Genomic DNA, 12204 nt, shown 5'->3' on the forward strand with positions numbered 1-12204 from the left:
GGGGAGGGGAGCAGAGCGTTTTGATCTAGACATTTTGACTTTAAAAAGATCTTCATGCAGGCCTGTGTATGCACAGTAGCCATGCAGGACTAAACAGGTACCAAGATGATGAACAGAGGCAAGTGAAAAAACTGCATAGCCAACAGATATAGGGCAGATCCTACAACAATAAGCATCTAGCTATAATTTAATCAGGAATGACTAAGAAGCTGATTGCATCAAATACGGTTCATACAAACAAATAATTTTCATTAGCTGGCATTCTTGTATTTATAAAGAATTTGTTTTTATCACTGTGATACCACTAAACAAACATCTGAAATTCACAGTTTTCTAACAGAACATATACTTACTTTACTTTATTCGATTTATATTGTAAGAAGCTGAGCTTTGTGTTTCTCAGAATAATATCAACATATTGCAGTGGACTATTTTATAACAGCTTTAACAGAATTTACTAACCTGTACAAGTACTTCGAATAATACAATGATCTATTATTGGGCTGCAGTTGACTGTAATCTCTAAGCAATGGTGGGCATTGTGATGCTGTGCAGATTTATCGTCAGGGTTAAACTGGAAAAAAGAAAGCAATATTAATGCTTTTTCATGAGCCTTTCTTTCAGTTTATGTTGAAATTACTAAATGCCTGATGTCACAGTTCTTACCCTGATTGTCATATAGCCAACATAAGCATCCTCAGACCCCTCCATGAAGACAAAGGTTGAATCTCTTGTGTTTTCTATAATGACTTTATCTGCTACCTTCCCAGGAGCTGTAAATTTTAAAAGATTATTATTATTATTATTATTATTATTATTATTATTATTATTATTATTCCACCTATTCATTGAGATTCAAGGTGGATTATATGGTACAACTCAAGGCAATCAAATAGCAAGAGAGATCTAATAAGCAATGCAATAGGACTAGCATTACGAAATTTAGCCATGTTGCAAACATATAACATATGTCAAACCAAGGGGGTTTTTTTAGCAGGAATGCACAGGAACACAGTTCCGGCTGACTCTGCATCAGGGGGTGTGGCCTAATACGCAAATGAGTTCCTGTTGGGCTTTTTCTACAAAAAAAGCCCTGTGCCAAACAATACAGAAAATGGTATTACAATGTAGTATGAGCAGGACAATACATACCATATACGCAATGGCATAGATTATAGTTCAGTCCCTTTTATAAAAATTCCTTCCTGAACAATTCTGTTCTATGTATTTTGCAGAATGAGGCTTCCTGAATTCCTCAGGCAAGCCATTTCACAAGGTGGAGGCCACAACAGAGAAAGCATGCATATATGCAACTATCACTATTAATCATTTGTAGGGGGGTACCTTCAGAAGGGTTTGCTCAAATAAGTGAAAATGATGCAGTGAAGAATGAATTCCAATTCCCACAATCCTATTGTTCTTTTTAAAAAACTGAAATCAGGTTGTTCAACAATAAGCTTGATACACCTTGGTGCCCCAAAAGGGCAACTCAAGTGGAATAAAGCCATTTAAAAAACAGGTTGCTTACCTGTAACTGATGATCTTCGAGTGGTCATCTGTGCAGTCACACACATGGGTCTTGCCACAGGCAACGGATCCATACCTCGGAGCTCCAATAGCTCGCCTATAGCGCTTTTGGCGCGCTCTCCTCCCGCCCTGGGGAGCAGGCAGCGACTGCGCATGCCTGGAGCGGGGGGGGGGGGGGGAGCGCCCATTCCACTCAGTTTCTTCCAGCCACCACTGGTACAGACATCAGACAAGGCTAAGCAACAATCTCAGGAGACCAGCAGCGGGGAAGGCTGGGTGGGCGTGTGTGACTGCACAGATGACCACTCGAAGATCATCAGTTACAGGTAAGCAACCTGTTTATCTTCTTCGTGGTCTCTGTGCAGTCCCACACATGGGTGACTAGCCAGAAGAATGTCCTGGAGGAGGGTGCTGGTGAGAGAAAAGAATTAGTCACACAATAAATTACATCACACTAAACAGATTTTAGATGTAAGCGGATGCACTCACCCATGGCTTCAATGGAAGATGGATCTGAGGACCGCTTGCCCGAAGGAGGCATCTCGTCTCGCACGAACGTCCAAGGCGTAATGGGAGACGAACGTGGACGGAGAGGACCATGATGCAGCAGCACAGATGTCCTCTAGGGAGACGCCCTGTAGAAAAGCCGAAGACGTCGAGACCGCTCTGGTAGAGTGGGCTTTAAGGCCTTCGGGTATAGGCTGTTTAGCCAGTTCGTAGCACAACCTGATAGCACTAACTACCCATTTAGATAGTCTCTGGATAGAAATTTTGTGTCCCTTGTGAGGTTTACCGTAGGCCACAAACAGATTAGGGTCCTTACGGAAAGGTTGTGTACGAGCAAGATAGAAAGATAAAGCCCTTCTGACATCCAAGGAATGCAGGGCTCTTTGTCCTGCGTCAGTAGGGTTGGAGAAGAACGTCGGTAGAGAAGTCGAAGTCGATAAATGGAACTGGGAGACGACTTTAGGGAGGAATGCAGGGTCTGGTCGGAGAACAACCTTGTCCTTATGAAAAATAGTGTAGGGGGAGTCATGGCGGAAAGCACATAGGTCACTTGCGCGTTTCCCAGAGGTAAGGGCAACCAATAATGCTGTCTTCCAAGATAGAAGGTTGAGGTCAATGGTAGCCATGGGCTCAAAGGGACTTTTCATTAAGCAGGAAAGAACTAGGGACAAGCTCCAAGCTGGAACAAATGGTTTGACCGGTGGGTGAAGGTGCAGCATACCTTTGAGAAAAGATTTGGAAAGACTGTGAGAGAATACCGTCTTGCCGTCGACGGGGTCATGAAACGCAGAAATGGCAGAAAGGTGAACTTTAAGGGAGGAATAGCAGAGACCTGACCTCTGTAGGGACAGTAGGTAGTCAAGGACCAGATTGAGAGGCGCTGATTCTGCTCGCAGATGATTGGAGGTCGCGAATGAACAGAAGCGCTTCCATTTGCGTTGGTAGGAAAGTCTAGTGGACGGCTTTCTAGCATTGAGGATGATGTTAGCTACTTCAGTAGAGAGGAAGGAGGGCGGATTCTCCAAGCCGTTAAGGCCAGAACTTGAGGGTTGTGGTGTAGTATCTGGCCGTTGGCCTGGGATAAGAGATCGCCCATAGGAGGCAGGCGACGGTAAGTGTGGCCGGACATCTGTAGTAGCCTCGTGAACCACGGCTGCCGTGGCCACCATGGGGCAATAAGGATACAGTCCATGCCGTCTCGCGTGATCTTCATCAATACCCGTGTTAGCAGGGGTGTTGGAGGAAAGAGGTAGTGAAGGGAGCCTCTCCAGACTTGTAGAAAGGCGTCGTTGCCTCTCCTGGTATAGAATCGGGGACATTTGGCATTGTCCCTGGAGGCAAAGACGTCCACCTTGGGTGTTCCGAAGCACCGAAAGATGCGACGAAGGTATGTCAGGTTGATGGACCATTCGTGGTCGTCTATCCGAGCCCTGCTGAGAGAGTCGGCCAGGATATTCTCCACACCTGGGAGGTGAACGGCAGTCATATAAATGTTGTGTTTGACACACCATTCCCAGAGCAGTATAGCAATACGGCACAGCCGGAGGGATCTGGTGCCTCCTTGTTTGTTTATGTAGAAGACTGTTGCCATATTGTCTGTGGAGATCTGAACGTGCCGACCCCTGATGAGTGGGAGGAATGATTGCAGGGCCCGGTGCACCGCGATAAGTTCTAAACAGTTTATGTGCATGACCCTCTCCGAGGGAGTCCAGAGTCCCCTGACAGTCTTGCCCTCTAAGTGGGCTCCCCATCCCCACTTTGAGGCATCTGTTGTTACGGTAGCCGTAGGAAGAGGTGGTAGAAACGGCATGCCTGCAAGAAGGTTGTCGGGTACAGTCCACCAGGTGAGAGAAAGAAGTGCTCTCTGGGGAACGGTGAGTAAGGTGCTCTGTGGTTGCACATGAGGGTTGAAAGCACGTACGAACCAGAGCTGGAGTTGTCTCATCCGGAGCCTGGCAAAGCGAAGGACTGACGTGGTAGCTGCCATAAGTCCCAGGAGACGTTGGATGATGAAGGCAGACTGAAGTGGCTCTCGCTGAACAGCTTTGGCAAGAGAGATGATGGTCAGCGCTCGGTCCTCCGGAAGGAAGGCATGATGAAGAGAGGTGCATAGACGGGCCCCTATGAATTGTAAGTCCTGGGTTGGAATGAGGTGTGATTTGGAGGTGTTCACACGCAAGCCCAGAGAAGTCAGGAGAGAAAGAGTCGTGTGGAGATTCATCTCTAGTTGTCGCAGAGTTGGTGCAATGAGGAGCCAGTCGTTGATGTATGGGAAGACCGGTATGTTCCGGATGCGGAGGGCAGCTGCTACCACCGCCATGCACTTGGTAAACACCCTGGGTGCAGTGGAGAGTCCGAAGGGGAGGGATATGTACTGGAAATGATGTTGGCCCATAGCAAATCGAAGATACTTCCGATGCTGAGGTCGGATTGTCACATGGAAGTAAGCGTCCTGGAGATCTAGAGAAGCCATCCAAGAATTCTTGGGTATCAGAGGCAAGATGGTTTGTAGAGATATCATCCTGAATCTCCTGTAAGTGATGTGTTTGTTCAGCTTCCGAAGATCTAGGATAGGACGCTTGCCTCCATCCCTTTTGGGAACCAGGAAGTATCTTGAGTAGAAGCCCGTCCCTCGATGTTGAGGAGGAACGGGTTCTATGGCATTTTTCTGGAGCAAGTCCAGAATTTCCTGATGGAGGTGAGGAGAGGGCGGGGTAGCTATGAAATAGTGGTGGTGAGGTGGTGAAATGAACTCGATTGCATAACCTAGACGCACGATGGTTAGCACCCAGGAGTCGGTTGTGATCGAGTTCCAAGTCGGAAGGAAGGGTGAGGGACGAGTTTGGTAAGCAGGAGGGAGTGGGAGAGAGTCAAAGAGACTGCTTAGACGGGAGGGAGGCCTTCTTGGGCTGTTGGGATTTCGGCCTCTGTTGAAATTGAGATTTCTGTTGCACACCCCTCTTCCTCCAGTAGTCACTTTGTTTCGGTGACCGTTGGCGTTTTGGAAACGATGGCCTCCAGGTTTTGGCCCGAGTGAATTGTTGGGAGTTAGGTTGGGAGACCCCCAGGCGCTTGGCACGCTTGCGGCCATCATCAACTGAGGTCAGCACTTCGTCTGTGGTTGCATGGAAGAGGCCTAAGCCATCTAAAGGGAGGTCTTCTATCTTTTGCTTGATATCCGGCTGCAGGTTCATAGAACGTAGCCAGGCGTGGCGGCGCAAGGCAACGGAGGAAGCAAAGACCCTTGAAGAACAAGAAACAGCATGTCGTATGGTGTTAATCTGCTGTTTGGACACTCTGGACAATTCAGAAACTAAATTGGAGGCCGTTCTCTGAGAGGTCTCAGGAAGGGAGGGGATGAGGGGCGTAAATTGATTCGCCAGATTGAAAACGTAAGCAAAGAAATAGGCTAAATAGTTATTGAGTTTTGAATTAGTAGAAGCCAAATTAAATAACTTGCGTGCCAGCGTGTCGAGCTTTCTACCCTCGCGATCGGGTGGTGTGGGGTGTCTTGAAGGCTTGGCCTTCGTGGCGGAGTGCACTATGATAGAATTAGGTGCTGGATGTGAAGCCAGGAATTTAGCATCCGGGGCGTGAACTCTGTAGAGAGAGTCAAAGCGTTTAGAAGTAGGTGGGACAGAGGCGGGCTTGTCCCATGCTTCACGCAAGCCCTCCAGATGCACAGGCAACATCGGCAGAAGTGAACCTGGTGGGAAGTCAGCTTGTACTAGGTCGTGTACAATGTCCGAAATCTTGGGGGAGTCGGAAGGTAAAGCTATTTTTAGAGCATCAGCCATAGCGGTGATGAGATTCAAGTATGCTTTAGAAGCATCTGATGGCGAAAGGCGCAGCTGAGGTGTGGATTCTGAGGCTACAGAAGCAGGGTGGTCCTCCGAATCCGAAGATGCAGAGGATTCGTTGTCGGAGTGGAAGTCCTCTCTAGCTGGTGAATGAGGCGGTGCGATCGGTTCCGAGGCCAAGGCCTGAGGCTTAGGGGTTTGAGTATCTCGAGATGGTCGAGGTGGAGAAATAAGGATGGGAGCCGTCAAAGCCGTGGCGGAGTTGGTACAGGGTTTATCCGAGTCTCGAAGTCGAGGACGCTCTCGGAGCGGAGACGGTTCCGAGTGTTGAGGAGGAAAGTATTCGGGGTCTCGAAGTGCAGAGAACTCTCGGAGTCGATCGAAACCACGGGTTCGAGGAGAGTCGTCGTAGCGGATCCAAGGGGTAAGGACCTCACGACCAAGTTCCTGGTACCTGGAGCGGTGTGTTCCTTCATAGGAAGGAGAGCGGGACCGGCGATGGTGAGGCCGAGTCCTAGGTGAGGGAGATCGCGAATAAGATGAGTAGTCGTAGTGTGAACGAGATGGATAGTCAAAGCGTGGGCGGGCATAATGTCCGTGATGTTCATAGTAATTTGACGAGCCCGAGTCGCGGCGCCTACGCGGGGAGCGGGAGCGGGCTCGAGGAGGAAGAGGTGTCGGCGAGCGGGATCGAATCCGACACGTCGGGCGCTGATCTGCTGGAGAGCGAGAGCGGACTCGGTGAGCAGAACTCTGAGTTGCTGACTCCCTATACAAGGGAGAAACTGCGACATCTCGGAAGGACCCAAAAGGAAGTGAAGACTTCATATATTTTTGAGTAGTGTCGGTGGATGGGTCGGGCTCGAGGAATTCAGAAGGGACCACGCTACGGACCGAAGGCGAACGCGATCGGATCGGAATTATTTCTACAGCCGTAGATGCATGAGGAGTCAACTGCGGCATGTCAGTAATTATGTCAGATGGAGCCGACAGCTCCGGAGGCAGTAGAAGTTGGCCAGCCGAGGTCGTGTTGGGATCCATAGGAGCGAGAAACGAGGCCGAAACCCGAGGTCCCGTAGAGGTTGGGTGCGAGGTCGGATGTGACTCGTAGGGCTTCCTCAAAGTCGAATCAGCCGATTCGGAATGACGAGGTCTTTTTGGCGCCAAGTCCGCGGAGTCGGAATGACGCTATTTCTTAGAAGACTTATGGTCGGTGTTGGTGTGCTTCGATAGTTTTTTCCCGGACTTGTGCGTCTGCTTATGCAAGAGAGGCGCGTCCGAAGTGGCCGAATCTCCCGCTCTAGGTGGGGGAGGCGGCGAGTCAGATGTGGGCATCGCCCTCAAAGACCGTTCGAGCAAAAAACTCTGGAGCCTTGCTGCACGGTTCTTACGAGCTTGCTTCCCAAAATTAGCACAGTGGGGGCAAGAGTCGACCCGGTGGGCTTCGCCAAGGCAAAAGAGGCAGTAGCTGTGGCCGTCAGTGGTGGGGATCTTAGCCCCACAGCGCCTGCACTTCTTAAAGGTAACCTTCCCTTCCATACGCTCCGGACAAGGGAGGGGAGGGAGGGAAAGAATAGAGGGGGAAAGAAAGCGCAGAAACGGATTTTTTTGGGGGAGGGGACGAAAGTAGAGAGAAAGAGGCGAAGAAATATGAAGAAATAAGTAGGAAATACGATACCAATCGAAGAGGAGAGAAGGACGAGGGAGCTAAGGAGGAAACGCAACGAGGAAGGTGTTGTCCGGGCGGCGGTAAGGAAGAAACTGAGTGGAATGGGCACTCCCCCCCCCCGCTCCAGGCATGCGCAGTCGCTGCTTGCTCCCCAGGGCGGGAGGAGAGCGCGCCAAAAGCGCTATAGGCGAGCTATTGGAGCTCCGAGGTATGGATCCGTTGCCTGCGGCAAGACCCATGTGTGGGACTGCACAGAGACCACGAAGAAGATCTTTTAAATGTTGCCACTTCAGTAATAGGAAGCAAAAAGATAACAATATTGACAGACAAGTTCAGTTTATTCCAAATCCATGTGACCAGTTACCAGTTTAGTAAAAGGAAATATTCTTTCAGTGTTAAAGCAAATACGAAATAATACAGATAATAAAGTATCGATTGAGAATCTGGACTTCATCAGAACTACAGATATAAAATACTACAGATATGAAATACAACAGACCAGGGGTGGCCAAACTGCAGCTTGTGAACCACACATAGCTCTTTCACACATATTGCATGATTCTCAAAGCCCCCACTGCCCCATCAACTGGCTTGGAGAAGGCAGGTGTCTCTTTAAATCACTTCTGCAAGCCAAACCAGCTGGTGACTTGGAGAATGAATCTGAAGTTGCTTTCTTTCCACCTCTCCCTCCCCTCCCAATTATTTGCCCTCCTTCCTTCTTTCCTCCCTCCCTGTCTTGCAGCTCTCAAATATATGACATTCATGTCTTGTGGCTTTCAAACATCTGGTGGCACCTGTTTGTTTGGGGGGGGGGGGGGTTGCCACTGTGTGACACAGAGTGTTGGACTGGATGGGCCATTGGCCTGATCCAACATGGCTTCTCTTATGTTCTTATAGATTGAACTTGGGACTTCTTAATTGCCAAGCAGATGCTCTACCACTGAGTCATGCTCCCCTCACCAAATGATTGGTCTGATCAAGGTGTTGTTCATCACTATCCCCTCTAATCAGGTCTCAGGAGAAGAGAATACCAGGAATATAGAAGAGACTCCCCAAGAATCTTCATATTTAAAGGGAAGTAGACTTCATTTTGGATAAATCTGTGAGGCTTGGTCAAACCAGAGCTAAATGCTAGTATGTGGCTCTTACATTTTAATCAAGTCTGGCCACCCCTGCAACAGACTATCTCCATTCAGCCCCTGTAATTGACCATTTTGCTGCTTGTAATGATGAAGAGGTAATTCTCTAGTAAAGCATGAGTAATCTTTTTTACTATAGGTATCTTTACAAATAAAAACATCTTAAAATCTACAGCTATTGAAGAATTACTCAAAACAAGACGTTACTTAATGCTGCAGGGGAAAAATTCAGTCTAAATAGTAGGATACATTTTTGACTGAAAACTGACGAAATCCTGTATGCTAATACCTGAAAAGGCAGTAGGGGGAGCACAAATCCACAAAACAAAGTCACACTGAAAAATATTCTTTTGATTTCAATAGCATGGATTTGAAAGCTACATAAAGCAAGGGATAAACCTATCATAGAATGAAGGGGAATAAAAAGAGCCTATAAGACAAGTTGATTCTATGATTCTATAAGTAAAATTTATTGTGTGCAGATTCAGAAGCAATTTTAACAGAAACAAAATGTTCCCTGTTGGAACTATATCCATAAGCAAAACTGCTCTAGCAGTCTTCATTCCTTAAATTAAGGCTAAGGGAAAGTGCTGAGCAAAATGTTGAGAGAGAGCACACAAACATAGGTGAATATACTTCATTAAAATCCCCTTTTTTGACTCCATGCTCCACTTTTGAAAGGAAATAAATGATGAGGAAACATTATTCATTCATCCTTTCATGTCCTGCAACAACCTCCAAGTTAGAACTTTTCATTCATACAATAGTTTAGCTCTTTAAAGTTTCTAACAAGGAAAAGACACTGATTAGCCACAGAAGTCATACATGAGTTTGTTTTTACCAACAACAAAAGCAATAACTATATAATACCTTCAACACTTATAAATATCATAACCACAGAACATCAGAAACACACTACCATAAGCCAGAACTGAAACTTTTTTTTTCTTCATGACAGATAACACACCTTGTGAACTCAACATTCCTAGATATCTGGGGGGGGGGGTGTATTTTATGACATTTTAGACACAGAAAATACTGCTGCCCATGGGACAAACATTGTTATGATTACACTGCAGAGTGAATTATTTAAATAAACTGATTTTAGTAACATGAAGCTGGAAAGAATATTGTAGGCCATTAAGTCAATGCAAGATTCCAAAGCTAGAACATCCCTGTTGAAGAGGAGTTGGTTTTATACCCCCTACCCTTCAGTACCCGAAGGAGTCTCAGAGCAGTTTACACTCAGAGCCGGTCCTAGACTGTCTAGCACCCTAGGCAAGGCTAACTTCTGGCACCCCCCCCCCAAAAAAATGTCACCGACTTACATGGGGGTGCCCAATTTGGCACCCCCAGAAGGCCAGCGCCCTAGTAATTACCTAGTTTGCCTAGTGGCAAGGCCAGTCCTGCTTACAATCACCTTCCCTTCTTCCCTCCACATCAAGACACCCTGTGAGGTAGTCGGGGCTGAGAGAGCTCTGAGGGAACTATGACTGCCCAAAGTCACCAAGCTGGCTTTATGTGGAAGAAGGGGGAATCAAACCTGGTCCATCCAGATTAGTCTGCCTCTCTTAACCACTATACCAAACTGGCTCTCTGCAACCTTGTGCAACCTCCACAGAGGGAGACACCACTACCCACTTCTGGTTCTATTGCTAAACTTCTCTCACCCTAAGGAAGTTTCTCTTAATGTTCAATGGAACTCTAACCTACTGTAACTTAACCCCATTAGAGCTAGTCAGGAATAGCAGAGAAAAGGTCTTGGTTCTCTTTCGCATATCAACCTCTCAGGTACCATAAAAGTGCTATCATGTCTTCCCTTGGTCTACTCTTATTCAACCTACCAAGTTCCTTCAACCTTTCTTCTTTAATATGCAAGGCCCAAAGCACTTCACATGAGGTCTAACCAGCAGGGAATAGGCAAGAACTATTTACCCTCATGACTTACTGAGAACAAAACAGTGAAATAGAAGAATTAAGAAAATGCAATCTTGAAATCATAGCAGCTTCCATAAGAACATAGATAAACTTCTGATGTCCTCCTGATGTCCTCCAATCCTCCTGATGTCCAAACTACACTGCAGAGGAAGTCTGAAGAGAAAAGTTTCAGGTCCATGCAGAGTGACAGGAAGCTTATGATGCAGCCTCAGTTCTTCCTAACTCTGAGCAGAAGCCCTCATGGCATATGCCCTACTCGTGAAACAATACAATACAGTTTGATCTGCAAAAGTTACATGCAGTACAGGACCAGATCTGCTTGGAAAGCTAAATGTAGACTTTGTCGTAGCCAAATAACCTTGGATCAAGAATACAGAACACTTCAAAATCATCATATCACCAGACATTTGCTATTCAACAGAAAAATTCGAATGTGAATTTCCCAACTATGAAGCTAAAATAATCTTAAAGGAAATACATTAAAAATTAGTGTAGTCAGGTACTGTAACCCATTTATTTATTGGCTGTACTGCTACACTTATGTAGGCATATATACATCAAATTTTCCAGGAAAAGATCTCAGGTGAAAAGGAAACAGTCCACTTTATTCTATAGTTTACAAAATGTAGGGTAACCAACATGAAAGTGCTATTAAGTTTTCCCAATACTAATTCGAACAGCAGCATTTAAAGATATATTTTTTAAAAAAAACTCCAGAAATGTGCAGTTTCAACAGGCAACTGAAGTCAGCAGTGACTCATAAAAGCTCTTCCTTACCACAAATTTTGTTAGTCTTTAAGGTGCTACTGGACTCTTTTCTACTGCTAAAGACTAACAAAGCTACCCATCTTGATCTATCAGGCAATAGAGACAGATGGTGACTCAGCTGGATTGGAAGTACGGTAGGTGCTGACAGCTGGGACAGAACTGCTGGTGAGTTAAGTCTGGGGGCCCTTTAGGAAAGCAAATTGTTCTTCACAAGAAGCCTCAAGAGGTAGTTTGGCAGTGGAGTTTTTGGGGAAGTCAAGATTTTGAAAAGGATTGTAGCAGCATGGATGATGAGGAAGCTGAGGCAGTGACATATAAAGTCTGTGGGATGTTTGTATTTCTACCTGAGGGTAACAATGATTACACTAGAAGCAAGTATAAGTTGGTAGCCTTAATGAATGAGAAGATACGGGGATTTGAGGTACACTTGTCCATAATATAGTACATAAGGGGAGGTTAGGATTTAATGGATAGAACGCATGAAGTGCTCTTGAGAAGACTACAGGAGGAAGAGGAAAAGGTATCTCAGCAAATGGAGGACTACTAAACATAGGAGGAATGCATGTGAAAAAATGTAACCTGCAGGAGCAGGAAAACAAGATGTTCTGAGCCTCTACAGCTAAGCAATCAGTTTCAGGATCTCCCCATAGATATTGATTCTGAAACACTAGAACAAGGGCTACTTCTCCAGCCTCCACAAAGCTTGAAGGAAGTTTCTCAGGACCCTGTGGATGAGAAAACTTGAGCTTCTGCTTCCCAATACAGGAAAAGGCATGTGCTGGTAACTGGGGATTCCCTCCTCAGAGGAGTAGAACCCAAAGTGCGCTGACAGGACTTGTCATCTTGAGAGGTATGC

At 46.4% G+C, this 12204-nt stretch overlaps 1 protein-coding gene across 3 annotated transcripts in view; it reads right to left on the reverse strand.

Moving 5' to 3' along the window:
* FBXO11 (F-box protein 11) overlaps positions 1 to 12204 on the reverse strand; it is a 170676-nt gene that overhangs the window by 46884 nt on the left and 111588 nt on the right. For all 3 annotated transcript variants that reach the window (XR_009555909.1, XM_060248910.1, XM_060248908.1), the window contains exons 8-9: positions 667 to 773; positions 463 to 574 (exon numbers count right to left, since the gene is read on the reverse strand). Coding sequence is in view for 2 of the 3 variants with exons in the window: in XM_060248910.1 (XP_060104893.1) it covers positions 463 to 574; positions 667 to 773 (219 nt within the window). In the remaining variant the exon portion in view is untranslated. The remainder of the gene's footprint in view (positions 1 to 462; positions 575 to 666; positions 774 to 12204) is intronic.

This window comes from Heteronotia binoei, chromosome 1 (genome assembly GCF_032191835.1).
Source record: "Heteronotia binoei isolate CCM8104 ecotype False Entrance Well chromosome 1, APGP_CSIRO_Hbin_v1, whole genome shotgun sequence".
Classification (NCBI taxonomy): domain Eukaryota; kingdom Metazoa; phylum Chordata; class Lepidosauria; order Squamata; family Gekkonidae; genus Heteronotia; species Heteronotia binoei.